This window comes from Leptonychotes weddellii, chromosome 5, assembly GCF_054177405.1.
Source record: "Leptonychotes weddellii isolate Sample4059 chromosome 5, ASM5417740v2, whole genome shotgun sequence".
In the NCBI taxonomy this organism is placed as follows: Eukaryota; Metazoa; Chordata; class Mammalia; order Carnivora; family Phocidae; genus Leptonychotes; species Leptonychotes weddellii.
The window spans coordinates 156,300,046-156,319,675 of NC_138373.1; the positions used below are offsets into that span (position 1 = coordinate 156,300,046).

General features: G+C 55.9%; 1 protein-coding gene across 2 annotated transcripts in view; it reads left to right on the plus strand.

Moving 5' to 3' along the window:
- The window catches only part of FBLN1 (fibulin 1), a 78,090-nt gene that overhangs the window by 2,223 nt on the left and 56,237 nt on the right, over positions 1–19,630 (plus strand). For both annotated transcript variants that reach the window (XM_081822648.1, XM_081822649.1), the window contains exon 2: positions 15,340–15,445. In XM_081822648.1, the coding sequence (XP_081678774.1) occupies positions 15,340–15,445 (106 nt within the window). The remainder of the gene's footprint in view (positions 1–15,339; positions 15,446–19,630) is intronic.

Consider the following 19,630-nt stretch of genomic DNA (forward strand, 5'->3'; position numbering starts at 1 on the left):
AGGAGGAGGGCACTGGGGAAAGACAACTGTGCTTTCTCCAAACTTTCTTGGCCTCTGGCTCCTGTGGGCAGCGTTGCCGACTGATTACAGAGCAAGTCTCTGGGAGGGAGAACAAAGACGGGAGAGGGAGAGGGCTTGGCTTGGAAGCACGTGGCCTGCACTGCTGCTGGAACTTTCCCAGGCAGGGGGGTGGGGGGGGCTGCTGGAGGGAATTGGATGCATGAAGATGAGGCTCGGGGTGCCCCGGGGTGGGGGGCAGTGCCGCGGCGCCTCCTGTGGGGCCCCCGGCTTGGGGTGACACCTTCTCCTGGCTCTGCCTGAGGCCCCCCAGCTCAGGGCTCCATTTGCCACCCCTGCTGGACTGTGGCGTGTGGGGGCGGGGGAGAAGGGACAGCATGGCTCACTCATCTTGGGGTCCCAGCGGGCTGCCACGAGCTTTTGTGGGACGGGAAAACAACTTTGCCTGTATCCGGCTGGAAAAGCCCACAGGATGGGTTGGTGGTTTTCTCATTTGTAAAATGAAGATAGCAGAAACCGACTTCTTAGCGTGCCTTGGGGTCTGGGGCGGGAAGACATGGGGCCACGCCTGCCAAGGCAGCTGGATTAGTATGACCTATTATTTGTGTGGCCCCCTCCCTTAGGGTAAGACAGGGTCCTTTTCCCCGAGAGTGCTCTGAAAGTCCTACTAATTTCCCCAGGAGGGCCTCAGAACCCGCAGCTGTCCAGAGCCAAAGCCGTGTTGGGAAAGGTCATGCAGAGGGGCATCGCTGGCCTCCCCAGTCATCTACACACTAGATATCTGCTCTGTGCCGGATGCTGCTCTAAATCGTGGGGGTACGGCAAGGAAGAGGCGAGGGCGGGCCCTTCTGCCTGTGGGGCTCCCACCCCCCAGGAGAGCCAGACGAGTGGACAGACCGTTACAAAACAAGCCCACAGGCGGAGAGTCAGGGACGACGTCCCCGAGGACGAACGATGCAGCCCGTAGACTGGCAAATACAGCAGGCGCTGCTGGGTTTCTGGGGAGGGTGGCTGGGAGGACGGTGCTCCGGGCAGAGGGAACAGCACAGGCAAGAGCCCAGAAGGCGAGAGAGAACGTGGACATGTCTCCTCTTCCCTCCTGTTCCATTGAAAGCAGGGCTCTGAGCATCGGGGGCAGTGAGTGGGACAGCCTTGCAGATACAGTTTTACGAACACAGGTCTGCTAGCATGCACAGTCGTCTTGCCGGTATATTTTATCCAATAAAAGACTCCTTTGCAAAACATCGCATTATAACAATTTGATTCATAAAAGCTAGTTCAGGCTCTGTGTGTTTCCAGTGTCCTGGCAATGACCTCACGTGTGGCCACCTAACCAAACGGGGACACCCATTCTGTCAACTTTCCTGGAATCGGAGACCCTTGAGCCTGGAGGGAGCTTGGCGAGGAGGGGGTGTGGCAGGGAGGCTGATGAAGTCGCAGCGGGCAGGGCAGGACCAGAGGCTGGGTGCTGCAGACCAGTGCTCTTCCCCTGGGGCTGCCTCCCTTAGCCCTCAGGCTGGTCCTCAGCAGGCTCTGAGTCAGGAGGGAGTCAGGTGTGTGTTGCTCCAGCTGCCTGCACGTTATCAGCAGGTGGGGGCCAGCACTCAAAGGAGGTGAGGAGACTGGTCCCAGTTCTGAATGTGACCAATTCCATACTCTCTCTCCTTTTCCTTAAGTATGGAATGAGAACACACTCTGCCCTAGGAAATTTTAATAATTGACATATTTTATATGTAGTCCCTAATTTAATCCTCTCAACAATTCTATGAAGAAGGGACTGTCCTTATTTTCATTTTATAGATGTATAAACGAAGGCCCAGAGCAGTTAAGTAACTTGTCTGGGATACACAGTGGTGAGTCGAGGGCCAGGCTCCTGACCGCTTGGCTGTCTTGCCTTAAACCTAATGAGGGGAAATAAAAGCAGGTTGGACAGGACTTAAGCCCCATAGACAACTGCTGCGCATGTGAGGGGATCCTGAGGAAGAACAGGTGTTTCCCATTCATGGGGGACCACAGAACCCTTGAGGGGCTCGTGGCTGGCTTGGTAGGATCCCCCAGGTGATGGCACCTCTCTTATTTCAGATCTGCGGACAAGCCCGTCCTGTCCTGGGAGGCAGTGGCCGTGGTGGTGGAGGGCTGTTTGCTCGGGTACCCAGCCCAGGGTCTGGCCTCGGACCGGCCTCTCCCTTGGGTGTGGCCCAAACCAGGCCCTCCTTGCTGCCATCTGGGGGTGGGGCTCGGGAGCCCCCCAGGAACCTACATTGGCAGTGCTCCTCCTGCTGCAGGGCGAGGTGGTGCACTCAGGGACGGCTGCCTCTGGCCATAGGACAATGGCGAGGTCTAGAACTGTCCGCAGGGTAGAAAGTCGCCCCTTTCCTGGCACCTTTGTAAAGGAAAATGTTCTTGGCCTGGGTCCTGGGTTCCAGACACAACAGGGCGGGCCCAGCATCTGGAAAAGACAGCCCTGGAAATTGTTTAGGTCATATTCCTGCCTGATCGGCCCCCGGCCTTGCCAAGTGATCCTGCCAGAGAGCTGTGCTGACATGACCAGCACCGGGACTGGGGACACTGGGTTCCCGCCCACCCTGTTGCTGACTTCCTAACCTTCTTTTCTCCATGTGGGGGGTCTCTGATGTGTGTTGTTACCTGCACTGCTGGCTTCAGGCCACTCAGAGGGGACACCACACAGAGGGGGGTCTGGACCCTCTGGGGTCCCTACACCTCCCAGACGTAGCAAGGATATAAGAACCAAAGAACCAGCCTTGGGGTCCGGTGGGGCCCCGGACGGGTTTTATGATGGGCACTTGAGGTGAATTTGGGAAGACATAGTTTGTCTATAGGGACATGGAAACTATAGATCAGCTGATCCAGTCTTTGTATAGGTGGGGAAACTGAGGCCCAGAAGGAGGAAGTAGTGATCCGCAGTGTCATTTATCGGCTGTTTCTCAGTTCCAGTTAGCAAACGTTTCCCGAGCCTCCCTTATGAGCCTGGCCTGGCCTCAGAGGAGCTAATCGTCACGCCGCCAACATTTGTCAGTGTGTCATCCCTGTACTCGGCAAGTGCAGGGCCCCCGGGACACGGGACAGACGAGGCCCCTGCCTCATGGAGCTTGTGTGCTGCGTGGGTCTCCTGCGGCTCCGAATCAGATTACTGCAAACCGAGCAGCTTAATACAACAGGTCTCTATTCTCACCATCCTGGAGGCCGCAAGTCCGATGGCACGGTGTCTTGCAGGGCTTTGCTCCCTGCGAAGGCTCTGGGGGAGGATCCGTCCTCACCTCTCCCAGCTCCTGGGCTCGTGGCTGCCTCTGTCTTCATGTGGCTTTTTCTTCCTCTCTGTGTCTCTTCTAAGGACCCTTGTCATGGGATTTAGGGCTCACCCAGATGATCCAGGAGGATCTCATCTTGAGATCCCTAATTACACCTGCAAAGACCCTTATTCCAAATAAGGCCACATTCCGGGGTCAGGACGTGGATGTATCTTTTTAGGGGCCACTGTTCAAGCCACTACATATACTAGTAGATGCCCTCACAAGGATGTATCGGTAGGAATCAATGCCACAATGACCATGACGTGCCATGACGGGGACAGCAGACAAGGGCGCCTCTCAAGTGGGTGGAGGGGGGGTGACACCTAGCTGAGGTGTGAGTGGCGAGGAGCCATCTGTGACGTGAGAAGAGCTTTTGGACAAATGAAGCAGCTGGCTCCAGGCCCCAGGGGGGACCGGGTGTATTGGAGGGACCGGAGGGAAGTGTGTACCTCTGGGGAAGAGTAGAGGGGAGACACAGGGTACTGCAGAGGGCGGCTGAGCCAGGAGGGCCTTAAAAATTAGGGTGCAGACTGTGGGTTTTATCCAGAGTGCACTGGGAAGCCGCTGGAGATTTTAAGCAGAGGAGTGACTTTATTTGACTCAGGTTTCTAGAAGCCACTCTGGACTGCTGCATGGTGAATGGACTGTGGGCAGACGAGAGGAGGCAGAATAAGCCAGCGTGGAGGTTTCTGCAGGGTCCAGGGCTCAAGGTGCCCTGGGCAGAGTGGTAATCAGGGGGCCACTGGGAGGTGGATAGATCTAGGGTGTCTGGGAGCTCGAGTGGCCAGGACTTGCCCTGGGATGGGAGAGAGAAGGTGAGGGAGAAGGAATAATTCAGGCTGACCCCGTTATTGTGGTGCAAGCAGCTGGATGGATGGTGATTGCTAATGACTGAGCTGGAGAAGGCTGGATGGAGTGGGGCCGAGGGGCAGTAGAAGAGTCCAGGTTTCTAGTGGACCCCGTAAGCTTCCTGCTGGGCATCTGGTGGAGCCTGGGGTTGGAGGCAAGACCAGGCTGCAGGCAGAAATACGGGAGTCTCAGCCCATAGGATGAGGCTGCAGGAGATGGGCTGGAGAGATGGCGAGGGGGGGACGAGGGGCCACAGGACTGAGCCCTCCCAGGCACTTTGAGGAGGGAGAAGCTCCAAGGTATCGGGCCCACTCGGGGACTTCCCAGAACCCTGGGTGGTAGCTGGGACATTGCCAGGACTGGTTTTGAGATGGGAGGGACCTGTGTGTTTTTTTTCTAATGGGGTATTTTTCTTGAGCCTGTTTTTCCTTTTGGATCATGTCACCTGCTGGAGTAAAATGTACTGTAAGTTTTGCTGCCTACATATGCTTCTGATTTTGACATAAGGCTTCTCTCTGCAACCCCACTCCCGTTATTATCCCCCATTATCCATGAAGGAGGGTGTGAAGACGCCAAGGCTCAGAGAGGCCAAGTAGTGTGACTGAGGGCACACAGCTGCTAAGTGGGTCCACCCGGACTGAAACCTGGAAGCATGGCTCTCAAACTGTATTTTTTTTTTTTTAGGATTTTATTTATTTATGTGTGTGAGAGAGAGAGAGCATGAGCAGGGGCAGAAGCAGAGGGAGAGGGAGAAGCAGGCCCCCCTGCTGAGCCAGGAGCCCGACGTGGGGCTCAGTCCTAGGACCCAACCGACGGAGCCACCCAGGCGCCCCTCAGATTATGTTCTTAAGCAGGACACTGCCCTGCCTCATTTATCTTTCTGACTGAAAAGTCTTGATTTTGTTAAGTCCGGCTTCAGGAGGAAGCCAGTTTCCTTCGGCATGTGACAGGGCGGGTGGTGAGCTTTCGAGTCCGAGCCAGACTCCAAGGCCACCTCTGTGTTTGCTCTGTGGCCTGGGGCAGCTTGCTTAATCTCTCCCTGAGCCCCTGTTTCCTAGAGTTGCTAGGATCCCATGAGATCATTTGTCCATTGGTTCTTTCCCAGGAATTTATTGAGTGCCTGCTCTGAGGCCGGCCTGGGGCAGGGTGCAGAGCTTGTCCCAGTCCCTCGGGTGCTAAGTACACACGCAGTTAATTATTTGTGCTCGGTGCCGGGAAGTTCAGGGTGCAAAGAGACCATGGAGTGTGTGCGTGCGTGCGTGTGTGTGTGTGTGTGTGTGTGTGTTGAGGGGGTAAGGGAAGACTTCTGGAGGAAAGGACCTTTGAACTGATGTGGGTGTGAATGAGCCAGTCCTAGGAAGGGAGTGGACCCAGGACCACCCAGCTCCAGCTTCTAAAGGCCAGGTGCAGAGGACACATGACAGGTGGTCAGAGAGTTCAGAGGGAAACGGGGGGAGATGGGTCCCGCAGGGTGGGATGCTGTAGGGAGGAGACTGGAGATTGCTGGGGAGTCTGCTGGGAGACGCTTCTCCTCTCCTTCCCAGAGATGTGCCTTCTCGTCCTTGTGTCTTGCTGCCTCCGGCCAGGTGGTTCTCTGCCCCAGACCCCTGTCTCTCGTGGCAGGTGCTGGTGTGTGGCAGTTTGAGTCACCTGCGGCTCTTGTGTGAGCCCTGAGAGCAAACTCCGGCAAACCCCACTTCCTCCTGGGGAGGTCAGCTGCCCTTATCCTTACGACCCGCAAGGGGTGCAGAGGTCCGGCACACCAGACCCCAGTGACAATTGCCTGGTGTCTCCCTGGGCTATCCCCTTGAGGACCAGGTCCTACTGTTTCACCTCTGGATCCCTTGCCCCAAGCCAGAGACTGCACATGGAAGTGTTGTAAGAAGGATTTTTTTTTTTTTACGATTTTATTTTTGAGTAATTTCTACACCCAACGAGCGGCTTGAAGTCACAACCCCGAGATCAAAAATCGCGTGCTCTATGCACCGAGCCAGCCACAGAGGGGCTTTTTGGATGCACAGAGGACGGACTTAGGATAGCATGAGAGCCGTGGCCAAGGGTTGGGGCCTGGGCTGGACTCCTGCTGGCTCCCCAGCTTCAGGAGGCGAGGGGCCCTGGCAGGGGTGGGCTGAGTCTTGTAGGGTTCTGTTTGGTCACAATTTCCCATTGGTGTCTCATTGCATTTCAGGCTTCCTGGTGATGTGGGTCCTGGACACCATGGGGGCCCCCTCCAACTTTGGCTACAGCTTTAGCCAGTTGCTGGGGAGCAGATGAAGCATGAGCTTTGCGGGGTGGCAAGTTCAGGGGACCCACAGGACACACCAGGATCCCATTCCCATTCTGAAACACCCGAGGCCCCCTGCGGCTTTGAGCTTGTACGAGGAAACCAAGAAAATTGACTTGCTAGCTAGCTTCTGGTGACACACCTTCCCCCCCTTCTCATTTATGCACAGAGCTTGTCAATTTTTTATTTTGCCAAATGAGAATATTAAAATATAAAGCAGAGATCCAACCGCTCACCACCTCCTCTCTCACCATTTCCTGTACACGCAGGGTGTTTGGACGGGCAGGGTCTCAGAGTAAGAGAAAGCCTTTTAAGCAGGATCAGGCTGACTTGTGGGAAACCTCCCTTGGCCATTTCCTTTCTCGTTCATTTTGTTGCAATCCAATGGGAATTTTGTCAGACCAGTGTCCATACACACGGTGGGGTTTGGCAAGCCTTCGCTTGACTCCAGGCCAACTTCTCCACCCAGTTTACAGATGAGGAGACTGAGGCCTGGCCTTGCTCCAGGTGGAAGGACCCTCGATGGCGGAGCCGTAAGCAGACCCTGGGCCTCTGGAGCTCCAGCCCTGGGCCTGTCCCACCACAATGTGGCGCACCAAGCAACTTGGCTTGCTGCTAACCTGCTCACAGGCCAGTCAGACATTGCCCAGAGCCCCTGTGATGATGACGGGTGGCGGGCTGACATTCTGGAAGCTTCTACCCAAAGAGCAGTAGAGCCCCTCCAACTGCCAGCTGGCATCTGTGGTGTTAGAAAGAACATGTGTCTGTATGTTTACCCCTCGACGAGAATGTGTGCAGCTTTAGACCGTGAGCCTCGGTGTGGCTCCCAACACGTGGCGTGCCTTTGTCCATCAAAACCACCAAGGGGCGCCTGGGTGGCTCAGTTGGTTAAGCGACTGCCTTCGGCTCAGGTCATGATCCTGGAGTCCCTGGATCGAGTCCCGCATCGGGCTCCCTGCTCGGCGAGGAGCCTGCTTCTCCCTCTGACCCTCCCCCCTCTCATGTGCTCTCTCTCTCATTCTCTCTGCCAAATAAATAAATAAAATCTTTAAAAAAAAAAAAAAAAAAAAACCACCACGACTCAATCCGCGCTGTAGTCTTTATGACCGCATAACTCACCTGGAAGAAATTTCGTTTTAGCCACTGTCTCAGGTGACAAATGGTATCCGATGCCCGTGAACCAGGCCTTCTCTGTCCACATGCTCGCCAGTTACGTCTGGAAGGTCTGCCTCTTTCCCGGAGGGAGGTGGGGGGGTGTTGGCCACGTGGCGATGTGTGAGTCTCGGGGAGCGTGTGATTCCCTTCAAGAGGAATGCCCTCCCCACAGCTGTGCGGTAACTTCTGTGACGATTCCATTTTGAAGATTCTTTCTGTGGCTGGCCGCCAATTTAAGCATTTTGCCTGGATGATCACATCGATCTTCCCCGCCCTACCCAGTTACCACCCCATTTGACAGATGGAGAAAGGGAGGCTCAGTGAGGTGGAGGCAGATCCGGGGCCTGGGCGGTTTTAACTCACATGTCCGTCGCCTTCCCTTGGAAGGTCCACGTCCAAGGCTAACAAGATCTTGCAAGAGAGTTTATTCTTCGTTTATATTTAGTGCAATGCTTTGTGGATCCAATTTACAGTCCGATTACAGGAACCAGAGATGAAAACTGTGCTCGATCGAAGCTTCTGCTCAGAAGCGAGGGAAGTGATCTGAGAGACTGCAGACCACTTCTCTCTTAAGAGCACCTACAGCCCTGCAACGGGCATGGGTGGGCGTCCAGCGTGGGGTCACCTGAAGTAATGTCATCGATATTGGCATGGCTCCCAGGAGTGAGGGGTAGAAGAAGCAGTAGTGGCCTCATTTGCTCCATGTTGCCGAGGGCCGTTCAGATGTGCTGGGGTCTCTGCATGGGATTTCTGTGAACTGATGTCCTTCTGGAAGGGCTTCCAGCCAGTGTGGCTGCCGGTTGGCCTGGTTGATCCGACACTGTCGACTGCAGTGAAATCCTTGGCGGAACCAGTGAGATGTGGTGTCCAGTGGGAGGTGTCACTTGTTTTCTTGCTCCCTCCCCCCCCGCGCCCCTCCCAGCCCCGCAGCCCAGCTGTGTGTCCTGTGTCGGACTGAAGCCACTGCCTGGGAGTCCCCTCTCTCTTTCCCTTCCACTGACAACACTGAATTCTTACTGTGTGTGGTTGGGGAAGCGATTCCAGAAGCCTGGCCTCCTTGTCACCTCCTGAGAGCCTGCCCTAGGCTCCTCCTTGGGCTTGGGAGTGAGTGCTGCCCTCTGCTTTACTTCGTTCCATAACATTTTACCTGTCGCCTTGGAGGTCACCTAGCTTGCTTATGTAAAACACTGCAGTCACAACCAAACTGCTATGGGGGGGGGGACGCTCTGAAATAGTTTACCAAATTAATCCTCTCTACGGTATGCGTGATCGTGCATTAAAACATCGATTGAGAACAGCAGGTGAGATCATCAGCAGAACACCTAGGCCTTTTCTGAGCGAAGAGCAGTACAAAACGGCCTGCAAACACTTAGTTTTTTAAAATGTATTTTTTTAATCGTGGTGAAATATGCATAACATAAAATTAGCCTTTTTAACCATTTTTAAGTGCACCGTTCAGTGGCGTTTCGTACATTCCTGTGGTTGTACAACCACCACCCCTGTCCGTCTCCAGAATGTTTTCATCTCCCGAAACTGAAGCTCTGTGTCCAGGGAACAGCTCCCCATCTCCCTCTCCTGCAGCTCCTGGTGCCCACCATCTGCTTTCCATCTCTGGCTGTGGCTTCTCTAGGGACCTGGAATCACACAGGGTTGATCCTTTTGTGACTGGCTTATTTCACTGAGCATGATGTCTTCAACGACAAAATTTTATTTTATTTTTTTTTTAAGATTTTATTTATTTATTTGAGAGAGAAAGAGAGCATGAGTGGGGGTAGAGGGGCAGAGGGAGAAGCAGACTCCCCGCTGAGCAGGGAGCCTGACGTGCAGCTGGATCTCAGGACTCCAGGATCATGACCTGAGCCCAAGGCAGACACTTAACCCACTGAGCCACCCAGGCATCCCAACAACAAAATTTTAAACAAAACATTTAGTTCAGTATTAGGTGCTCAGCTTTTAAACAACTGTGGGGAAGTTTAAGTTAATTTTAACCCAAGGGATGCATGCATAGCCATTATTCTACAGGAACGGGAGAGGGCGAGTAATGGTTTTAGTAGAACAGCAGGTTGGGGTCTCTAGCCTCTGAACACAGTAGGTAGTGGTTTTCATACTCTCTGTCCAGGTTACAGCAAACATTGATAGTGACCGCACCTCCCTTGGTAAACACCAGGGAGACAAGGTGGGGACGCCAGCCCAGGCTCCCTATGTCGCACTCTTTCCCTGGGTCACTGTGCCTCCTTTCTGGCCTAATGTGATTTTCATCACCAGAGTAAAGCTTGCTCACTCCAAAGGGGACAAGTATGAAAACAGCAAAGACAGCTCTGTGCCCCTATCGAGTTGGCATGTGTCTTGGAAGAGGTGTGTCCAGGGGTGGGAGTAGCATTGAAAGCCTGGTCCTGCCCCGTGGAAAGGAAACGCTTGGGAAGGGCTGGGCAGCTTTTTTTGCTGTGGTTGTTTCAGAACATAAGTTAATAACAGACCTTTTCTCGGACGGGATGCACGAGTCTGTTAAAGACCGACCTACTGCCGACGGTTATCTCTGTTGACATCTTGCGCCAGGACTCCAGAGAATTCTGCAGGGTGTTCCCCTCTCTCCATGAGACTCCTTCTTTCTCCACAGCTCTGATGGGTTGGGGGCAACTGTCTCTAAGGCCAAGCAAGTGGCAGTTTCTGGAGTCTCAGACCCGTGCCCCAGCATGGTCCGGGCTCTTGCGGAAATTTTAAGCAGCCCTGCTCTTCGGGGTAGTCGGCTCCAATCACATATTGTTCCTTGGGGGTCATTCCCTCCCCGTGATGAGGCGTGTTTGCAGCAAACCCTACACTCCAAGGACAGCCTTGCAGTTCAGGCCCCTGGTTAAGATGCCTGTCGCCATCTGTCCTGTTGAACTAACACTGAGCCTCACTGTTTGTGCTGGGCATGGGCGGGTGCTTCAGAGTCACTGAGAGGAGAAAGATACCATCCCTGCCCCAAAGGAGTTTCTAATTCACCAGGAGGCAGACTAGACCAGCTTTGGAGGCTGTCAGAACCAAGCCCGACGCCTGGCTCTGCCGCTCACTGGCCGACCTCTCAGGCTGTGTGACCTTGAGCTAGTCCCTTAACCTCTCGGAGCTGGAATTTTCTTATGTGCAAAATGGGGAGCATCATGAACTGGCCTCTCTGGGTTCTTGTGAGAACCAAGTAAGTGCTGGTGCAGTGCCTGGCACGTGGTGAGCACTCAGTGAGGAGCACTCAGTGAGGAGCATTCACTGAGCCATGGCAGTGATGCTGGGGAGGCTGGTGCTGAGGAGTATCTCGACGGAACTGGGTAGTGACCGGAGGTGAGCAGGTGACAGTGCTGGCCAGAGAAGGACCAGAGCCTGGAGGGGCCAGAGCCCAGGCCAAGTAGCAGTGGGATGAGAGGTTGGCAGGAAAGCATCAGGGATTTTGAGTGATACCTGTGCAGAGCTGGCCAGCCAGGGGTTTCGGGAGGGCAAGGCATGGTCCCGGTGGGGACGAGGACACCTTAGCGTTTATGTTCACATCACTATTTGGGGACTTAACTCCATTTGGCTTCTTCCGTTTGTAATTACGTTTGAAGTCCAGGTTCCAGACCTACAGCCACTAATTGTGACAGTTTGGTTGCCCGTTACTTATGGCATATGGTTTAAAGAGAGTGGCGAATGGGGATGGAGCAGGAACGGGAGTAGGAAGATCCCTGGCTGCCTTCCATGTGCCGGGTGCCCGCAGGAATCCTGTGATTCGGTGGGCCGAGCCCCATTTCACAGATTGGGACACGGATCCGAGGTGGCAGACAGCTTCAGGAATTTGCCCCGGGATGGTGAGCTGCAGAGCATGGGCCAGGGGCTCAAACCCAGGTCTGCCCGAAGCTGACCCCATCCTCCCCTCTGCCCTGCTGCTCTCCGGAGGAGCATGATAAACACAGGGGCTGGCGTTCTTCCTCAGGTCCCTCTGACTTGCAGCTGGGGCTCTCAGCTCATCCCCAGGTCCATGCCTCCGCCTTGACCAGAAGCCCATGAGCTGCGGCCAGTCAGCCCACCTCCAGCAGGCCCGTCGGCCACAGGTGCTGGCTCGACACACGTCCCTGGTCACCTTGCCCCAGCTGCAGGGTCGGCAGGGCTGTGTGAGCAGGGACGCCTCTCGGGATAGCAGTCCGCTGTTCGTTTGGAGAGTCTCGAGAATGTCTTCCCTTTGATCCAGCTCCTCTCCTTCGGCTGCCTAAGCAAATGCTCAGGACTTTCGGAATGACGGTGTATGAATAGAGATGTTCAATCCAGAGCTGTTCATCCCTTGAGAATAAAATATAGGAAGTGACCGAGGGGCCAAGAGAGGGGGAATGGTTGGAAAGGATGCCTCTTCTACTCGACAGTGTGACGCCATGCACCCTGGGCATAACCAGGAAGGTATGGGGTTGAGGGGGCAAAAGATGGTGAATGAGGGGCGCCTGGGTGGCTCAGTTGGTTAAGCGACTGCCTTCGGCTCAGGTCAGGATCCTGGAGTCCCAGGATCGAGTCCCGCATCTGGCTCCCTGCTCAACAGGGAGTCTGCTTCTCCCTCTGACCCTCCCCACTCTCATGCTCTATCTCATTCTCTCTCTCAAATAAATAAATAAAATCTTTAAAAAAAAAAAAAAGATGGTGAATGAAAGAAGCTCATCACGTGTCAAGGATGCTTGTTACAATGAGGACAGTAATGCCCGGGTCTGTTCCCCACACCTCGGCCTTGTCACCGTCCGGCCCGGCCATGGTCCCTGGGGGGCTCTCCATCGCCCATCTGATGGGGCTGTGTGGGAACGTCCCTGTGGCTCCCAGGGGGCTGCATGCTGATCCCACCCAGCCCCGGCCCTCAGACGGCTCTGTTTTGCATGAGTTCCAGCTCTGTGGCTGCTTGGAACATTCCAGGGACATTCCAAAATTTCTGGATTGAGGAAAGAACTTAACGTGTTATTGTCCTGCTGAGAGCAAGGTTCAAAGTGCTCAGGTTCCCCAGAGAGAATCATTTCCAAATGTTTCCACGGCTCAGGGCACAAAGTGCTCACCCCACTGAGCTAGTCGTGGGAGTCCGAGTTTCCCTCGTGCTTGCCTTTCTCAGGAGTGAAGGGAGGCTTTGGGGCTGCTGCTCATCCCCGGGGGGCTTCCGCACACCAACCCGGGGCCATGGTTCCCCATTTCTCATGGGCCACGCGCAGCAAGCAATCTCCTTTGTTCCTTTAACACATAATCAAGCGCTGTTCACTGAGAGCTCCCTTGTGTTGCTCAGAACTTTAGAAGCTATATCCATCTGCTCAGCAACTCTGTGAAGGTGCTTCGAGCCCCATTTTACCGTCGAGGAAGCTGTGGCTCAGAGAGGTGAAGCAGCCTGCCCAGGGTCACAGAGCAAGAAAGAGCTGGAGCCGGGACTGGAGCTGTGAGCCCAGAGCTCAGGCTCTGATCAGCTCTGTAGCTGCCTTGTGCGGAGGAGCGTAAGGACAAGAGATAGGCCAGCTCACAAGATAACTGTGGGTGGGAGGGTGAGGCCGTCAGAATATTAGGAAGCAGGGAGCTGCGCTCCACGTGCAGGCTGTGGTGTGCGAGCAGAGGGGCCCCCGGGCCACGCAGGCTGCAGGAGTGGGGGGCCCTGTTGGGTGGGGGGCAGGCCGCCACTGGAGACCCGAGAGGCTGTGAGAAGCCCGAGGGGTGAGACTGTGGGCAGGAGGGCTGGGCGGGCGCAGCTGGAGCCGGGGCGGATGGGGAGTTGGGCTTGGCGGCGTTGGGGAGATCAGCCTCCTGGCTGGGTCACGCTCATCCCGGGGTGAACCGCAGGCCATATTTTATCTCCAACAGATAAGGTCCTCTGTTTCGCGAATGCTTTTCCTAAATTCAGGGTAAGAATGAAGGAATGAGCGAGGGGGTGCGTGAATGGGAACGTTCGACGTTGTCCCCGTAACTCTGTGGCTTCCCCTTGGGACAGAGGTCCTGTTTTGGTGCTGGGAGGCCCGTGACGCCAGGCAGTTTTTTCCGAGCCCCGGCCCCACGGTGAATCTCCCATGTTCACCAGATGGCATTGTCGGGGAATGAGGAGGGGCGACAGCTGAGCTGGGGAGGGGCCGAGTGGCTAGGTGGCAGCAGACTGGGTGTCTGTCACTCTTCGCCCTGTGAGGGTGAGAACAGGCCAGGGCACATCTCTCATTGGGGGGAGTGGCTCAGAGATCCCCGGGACCCCCGGGGAAGGGGTGGTGCTCACTTGGCTCCAGGTGACACCCCTCTTCCTCCTGGCCATGTGGAAAGGCCGGCCAAGCACGAACTGTCCCAGCGTCCTTCTGGAAGCAATTACTCTTGGTGGGCAGTGGTAGCTTCTGCCCACTGGGTGTTCAAGGGCTGCGTGTCCCACACCCGGTCGGACTGCAGAGATGCTTGTGACGGTTGACTGCAGGTTGTCAGGGCTGGCGTTTTAGGAAGTCGTGGCCTCGTGCTAAGCCCGAGAGTGAGCCTCCCTTCTGGGGCCACCTCGAGGGCCCAGCCTTGGAAGAATAATGAGCCCAGACCAAACACCCATGGCCGATGGTGCCAAGAAATTCTGCCGAGCCCAGCAGGATTTACCCCATTGGGTGCTGGAAAGCCATCAGTAAGAAAACGTGGTGTTTCTTAAACCCCAATCTTGCCACATCCTGCCACAGTGTGGCCTTCCACCCAGACTGCGGAGGCCGTCAGGGCTAATGCTCTGGCCACGCAAGTCCCCTTGTGCTGGGGGCACCTCCGTACCCAGCTGCTCCTCCCTTGGGCACACTGGGGCCCTCTCCTTCCCGCCAGGTGTGGGGCTTATCCGGGCAGCAGTTTGGGGTGAGGCTGAGAGAGCCAGGCTGGGGACTGGAGGGCCATTGTCCAGCTGTGAGGGCGTGCGCGGCCGGCTGCTTGACCCACATGAGCCCTTCTGCTGTCCTCCTTGTGGGCGAGGACGCGGTCTTGCGCAGATCGAGGGCAGGAATTGTTGGCCACTGTATGATGAGGACTGACGCCTCGCTAACAAGGAGCTTAGAGAAATTACAGCAGAGAACATAGCTGTAGCTCCCAGAAGTTGGTCTAGAAACGTGGGCTCTTGTCACCGAGGGGGCTTGTGGCGATGCGGACTCCATTTCCATTCTGTCCCCTGAGTCTTGCTTCTGCTGCACCTCCCCCTTGGTGCACGCTCCCTGCTGGCCAGGCGGATCTCTCCTCGGCGGGGAGCCTTCCCGGATTGTCCCAGCGTCTGGTGTCAGCCCTGCTGGGAACCTCCGGGCCGCCCCCATTTCTGACCCTCTGAGAGTCAGGTTGGCAGTGCCTGAACCCCCTCGCCGTTGGGCTGGACGGCAGCTGGCTCGTGCCCCGTTCCTGCCGTAGCTGCCCTCCCAACCTGTCTGGGCAGGGTCCCCGTCTGAGTTTCTGGCGCGTGGCTGGAGCAGGGAATCAGCCTGCGTGAGCATGGATCCTGGGGGCTGAGCTGCAGCCCCATAAGAACTGGATTGGGAAGGTGATAGTTCAGACATCAGGCCTTTCTAGAAAGGAGCGGGTGTGCGTTGCAGCCCAGGACCCGGCGGGTTTTCCGTTCACGTTTGTGGAGTGACTCACGGATGTGTGCATGCCCGTTCAGACCGGCCTGACTTGTAGTGGGGGCCCGAGGAACTGGGAGGGGGGCTGCATGTCAGAGGGCAGCTCCCGTGGGCTAGCGGGGAGTCGCTCCCTGACCAGGCACCCTGCTCTCTCCCTGCACAGTGGCCGCGGACACCCTCATGGAGGCTTGCTGTGCGGACGGACACAGCATGGCCACACAACACAAGGACTGCTCGCTGCCTTATGCCTCGGAATCCAAGGAATGCAGGTATGTGTGCCAATGGCCACCGCTCTCCCAGAATGGTGTTCCTTTAGCAGAACGCCGGGGAGGAAGGAACAGCATGAGCCAGGACCCCTGGCAGAGCCTGGCGCACAGGCCCACGTCTACGCAGGCTGCGGGAGGTGTGGTGGCTCACCCCGGCCTCCTTCCTTTGCGCTCCCACGTCCCCGTACGGGACTGAGCTCACCATTCCTGGGCCGCCCTGGGATGCCCGGGGCATCTCTCCCCTTCCCCGGGCTGCAGAGCAGGGAGACACGGGTTTGCTGCTCTCTCTGCCGCCGCTGGGCACTGTGGCCACGTCAGGCTCCTCCTAACAAAAAGGGGTCTGTTGTGGGGTCGGATGTGGTCACGTGACCAGCGAGGCGACGTGTGGGCTGCCTTCAGACCCCAAGAATGCAGACGGGCCAGTCCGGAGCAGAGCTCCCCCAGATGGCTGTTCCCCCTTATGCGGTAGCCGACACCTGGATCCGCTGTTCTTCTTCCCTTAAACCAACCCCAGGTCCTTCCAACTTCTGGGAGGATACACGCTTAGAGAAAATGACAAAGATCTGTAATGTTGATCGTCACCGTAAAAGTAATAGTAAAAATAGTAGCAAGTCTGTGGGAAGCACGTCCTCTGTGCCTTTGCACTGTAGCACGTGACCCCATTTAACTGTTACTAATCCCGGTTCACAGATGAGGAACCTGAGCTTTCCCCCGTACACACAGCTGGTAGGGGACGGCGTTCGGATGTGAACCCAGATCTGCTTGCCTAAGAGAGCAAATGTCGCCGAGGCGACTTTCCCTCCCTTAGTCTGCTCTGCCTCCCGTCCGGGTCTGAGCTGAGCCACACTCGGGCTGTGGGCAGCTGGGCGGAGAGCGGCCGCGGAAAGAATGTGCAGGGAAGGCTCGCTCGCCTCGTTCTGGACTTTTGCATTTATGTTGGCAGCAAGCATTGCGTGCAGTCTGCCAACGCGGCCGGGCGATGTAAATCTCGATTTAGGAAATTCTTGAAAAGTCAAGAGCATTATAGACCAAACAAAGGAAGAGAAAACAGGATGCTTGGCTGTTGGAATTGACTGGGAGGCCCCGCAGTCAGGATTTGCGGGGCATCTGAGGAGTGAGAGCCGAGAGTTTGGCTCCCGAGTGTGGCTCAGGGCTAGAAACGTCAGAGGGGCCGGAGCCAAGCTGGGTGGTCAGCACCGAACGTTCTGTTTGCAGACTGTGTCCACGACAAGTAACCTGGCCGGGGGAAGCTGGATGGACCGGGGCTGGATTTCTGGCTGTGTGACCTGAGCCAGCTCAGAGCCTCAGTTTCCCCAAGTGGAAAAGGAGGATTATGATGACATCCCTTCAGGGTTGGGAAAATGACAGAGGGGAGGGAAAAAACCAGCACCACAAAGCCAGACAGTGTGAATGTCAGAGTCTGCCCGGGCTGCCATCACAAACACCACAGTCCGGGGCTTGAAGAACAGAGGTTTATGGTCTCCCGGCTCCAGAGGCCAGAAGTCCAGCATCACGGTGTGGGCTGGGCTGGCTCCTCCCGAGGCCCCTGTCCTGGGCGTGCAGACGGCTGTCCTTAACCCGTGTCCTCACGTGGTCGTCCCTCTGTGCGTCTTATCCTGACCTCCTCTTCTTATAAGGACCCCAGTTGTAATGGATTAGCGCCCACCCCAATGACCATTTAACTTTAGTTACCCCTTTAAAGACCCTCTCTCCAAATATAGTCACATTTGAGGTACAAGGGCTGAGGATGTCAACATAGAATTTTGGGGCGGGGGAGACACAGTTCAACCCATAACAGGGAGCCACTATGATCAATACTTCTTGAAATCAAAGACTTTCAAAGTGAGGCATCAGCCAGCCAAACCTCTCAACGTGCAGATGGAGGGACTCGGGTCAGAGAGACCTAGAGGTCGCTGGGCCCTACTTGTGAATTTGGATTTCAGTCATTACTAAATTTGTTAGTGACTTCTACCCACCAAAGTCTCTAATAAGTTCTGGAGTTATCTGTAATCCCCAGTTGGGTCCCAGATTACGTAGAAAATATACCTTCTTAGCTATGCAAGAGGCTTTTGTTTATGACCTGCATTTTGGTCAAGGGTAAGTCTCGAACAGACCTCAAGAGATATCCTGAAACGTCAGGAATATCATCTGAACGGCTGAGCGGGAATTTCTTCTCTCTGTGGGAAATGTGGCTGCAAGTCCGGGCTCCCCCTGACCCCCCCCGCCACATATTGCTGGTGGAGCTCACTTCATCGCAGGGACCTGCGGAAATTCTGGTTGGGGGGTGCGCATTTCCACATTACAGTGTCCTCAAAACATGTCATTGAACTCCCGGGACACCACCTACGGGCCACTGATTGGCAGTGACCAGACTTTTGTTTCACGGAGGCCCCAGGAGGCTAGTTGGCTCGTCCTGGGGAACTCACGGGCCGGGCTGCGTGTGTGTCTGGGGCCTCTTGGTGAATAGTCAGCCATCGAGCTCACTGGCTTTAACTGTGTCACGGTCTGCCACCCCCTCCAGACCTCCCCTGCATATTTTCCCCTTTGCTCAGTTAACATTGGGGTTTGAACCCCACCTAGTCTGCAGAGATCAGAGGCCGAGCCTGGACTGTTGGCTCAAAGAGAGGTGTCACTCAAGGTGGGATGGAATAACACAGCAGGTGAGCCTCCTGGGCAGACTTGGGTGCGGTCAGCTCCCCTGGGCGGGGAGGGGGTGACCCCAGAGGACCGTGGGAGGAGCTGAGCCCTCTCTGCACACATGGGCAGCCAAGTGCATTCAGCTTCCGCCAGAGCCTCTAAACGAGACACATTTGGGGGCAGTCAGGGGACGGCAGCTCTGATGCTTCCCCCAGGCGCATATCACCTCACACCCCAGCCCGAACCAAGGACCGACGTTCCTTATTATCTAAATTTACTAAAACCTTGGACTGAATCAAGCCCACGGACCGCTCAGAGGAGTTTGAATACGCACTGGACCCAGACCTAAGACTGACGTTTTTCATCACACCTGTCACACCCAGACACCTTCATCTCTTAATCTCACAAACATCCCCGAGGGCCCGCGAGGTGCCAGGCACCGTTCTCGATGAGACGGGGATAAATCAGTGAACAGAACAGGCAAAATATCTTCTGTAAAGGATACAGATGATCAAACAATAAGGTAACTATATGGTTTGTGAGAAGGTGCTCTGTGTCATGGGAAAGGAAAGGTCCATCCGTGCCCATAGCGGGTGCGGGATCTCCTTCCTTCCTTGTTGAGGCTGAATCACGTGCACAGTACGGATGGACCGCATTCTGCTCAGCCGTTCCTCAGTGGACACGGGGTTGCTTCCGTCTTTGGCCGCTGTGAAAGATGCTGCCGTGAACGTGTGTGTGCAATTATCTTCTTGAGTCCCTGCCTTCAGTTCTCTTGGGTGTATACCCACGAGTGGGATCGCTGGATCATACGGTAGTTGCACATTTAATTTTCGAGGAGCTAACCTACGGCTGCTGCAGCATTTGCGAGTCCACCAGCGGTGCCTAAACCTTCCCATCGACCTCCTCACCAACACTGTCTTCCACGCAGCCGACATCCTCGAATGCATGGACAGATGGATGCCTATCTGGCTGCTGTTCTTGACAATCTAGTGGAATCCCTATTATTTGTAAATTCACCGAAAGTGTGAGTGAAACGTGTAGTATCACAAGCATAGATAAATCCTTCCAGATGGTTCAGGAAGCACATGGGAAGCCAGGTGCGGAGAGCTCCAGCCCCGCGGGATGGAGGTGGGGGGAAGGACGGGCTGGGGGGTGCTGCTCCGCAGGCAGAGGAGGCCCGGCAGGCCCCATTCTCTCCGGACCGGCGCAGGTCGGGCGGCTCCTCCGGCCCTTGCTGGGGTTGGCTGAAGCCACGGGGGAAGTTATTTTGGGGGAAGCCACACCTGTGACTCACACACAGCCCCTGCTCGCTCACCCGCCTCAGGCCAGCCCTCCCTGCTCTGAGCTGAGGCACCACTTCCGGCTGCCGCTGGCCCTTCTGCCGACACAGGCCTTTACGCACGGGTGTCCTCTGGTTTCCGAGGACCTTCTTCCCGGAGCCCCCAGCAGGGCCAGGAGATGGGACGCCCCAGCCCGGCGTTACCATTGCCACCGTCCCACGCCCTGTGGTCGTGGGCAAGCTCCTCCTCCTCTCTGGAGTGATTTCCTGAG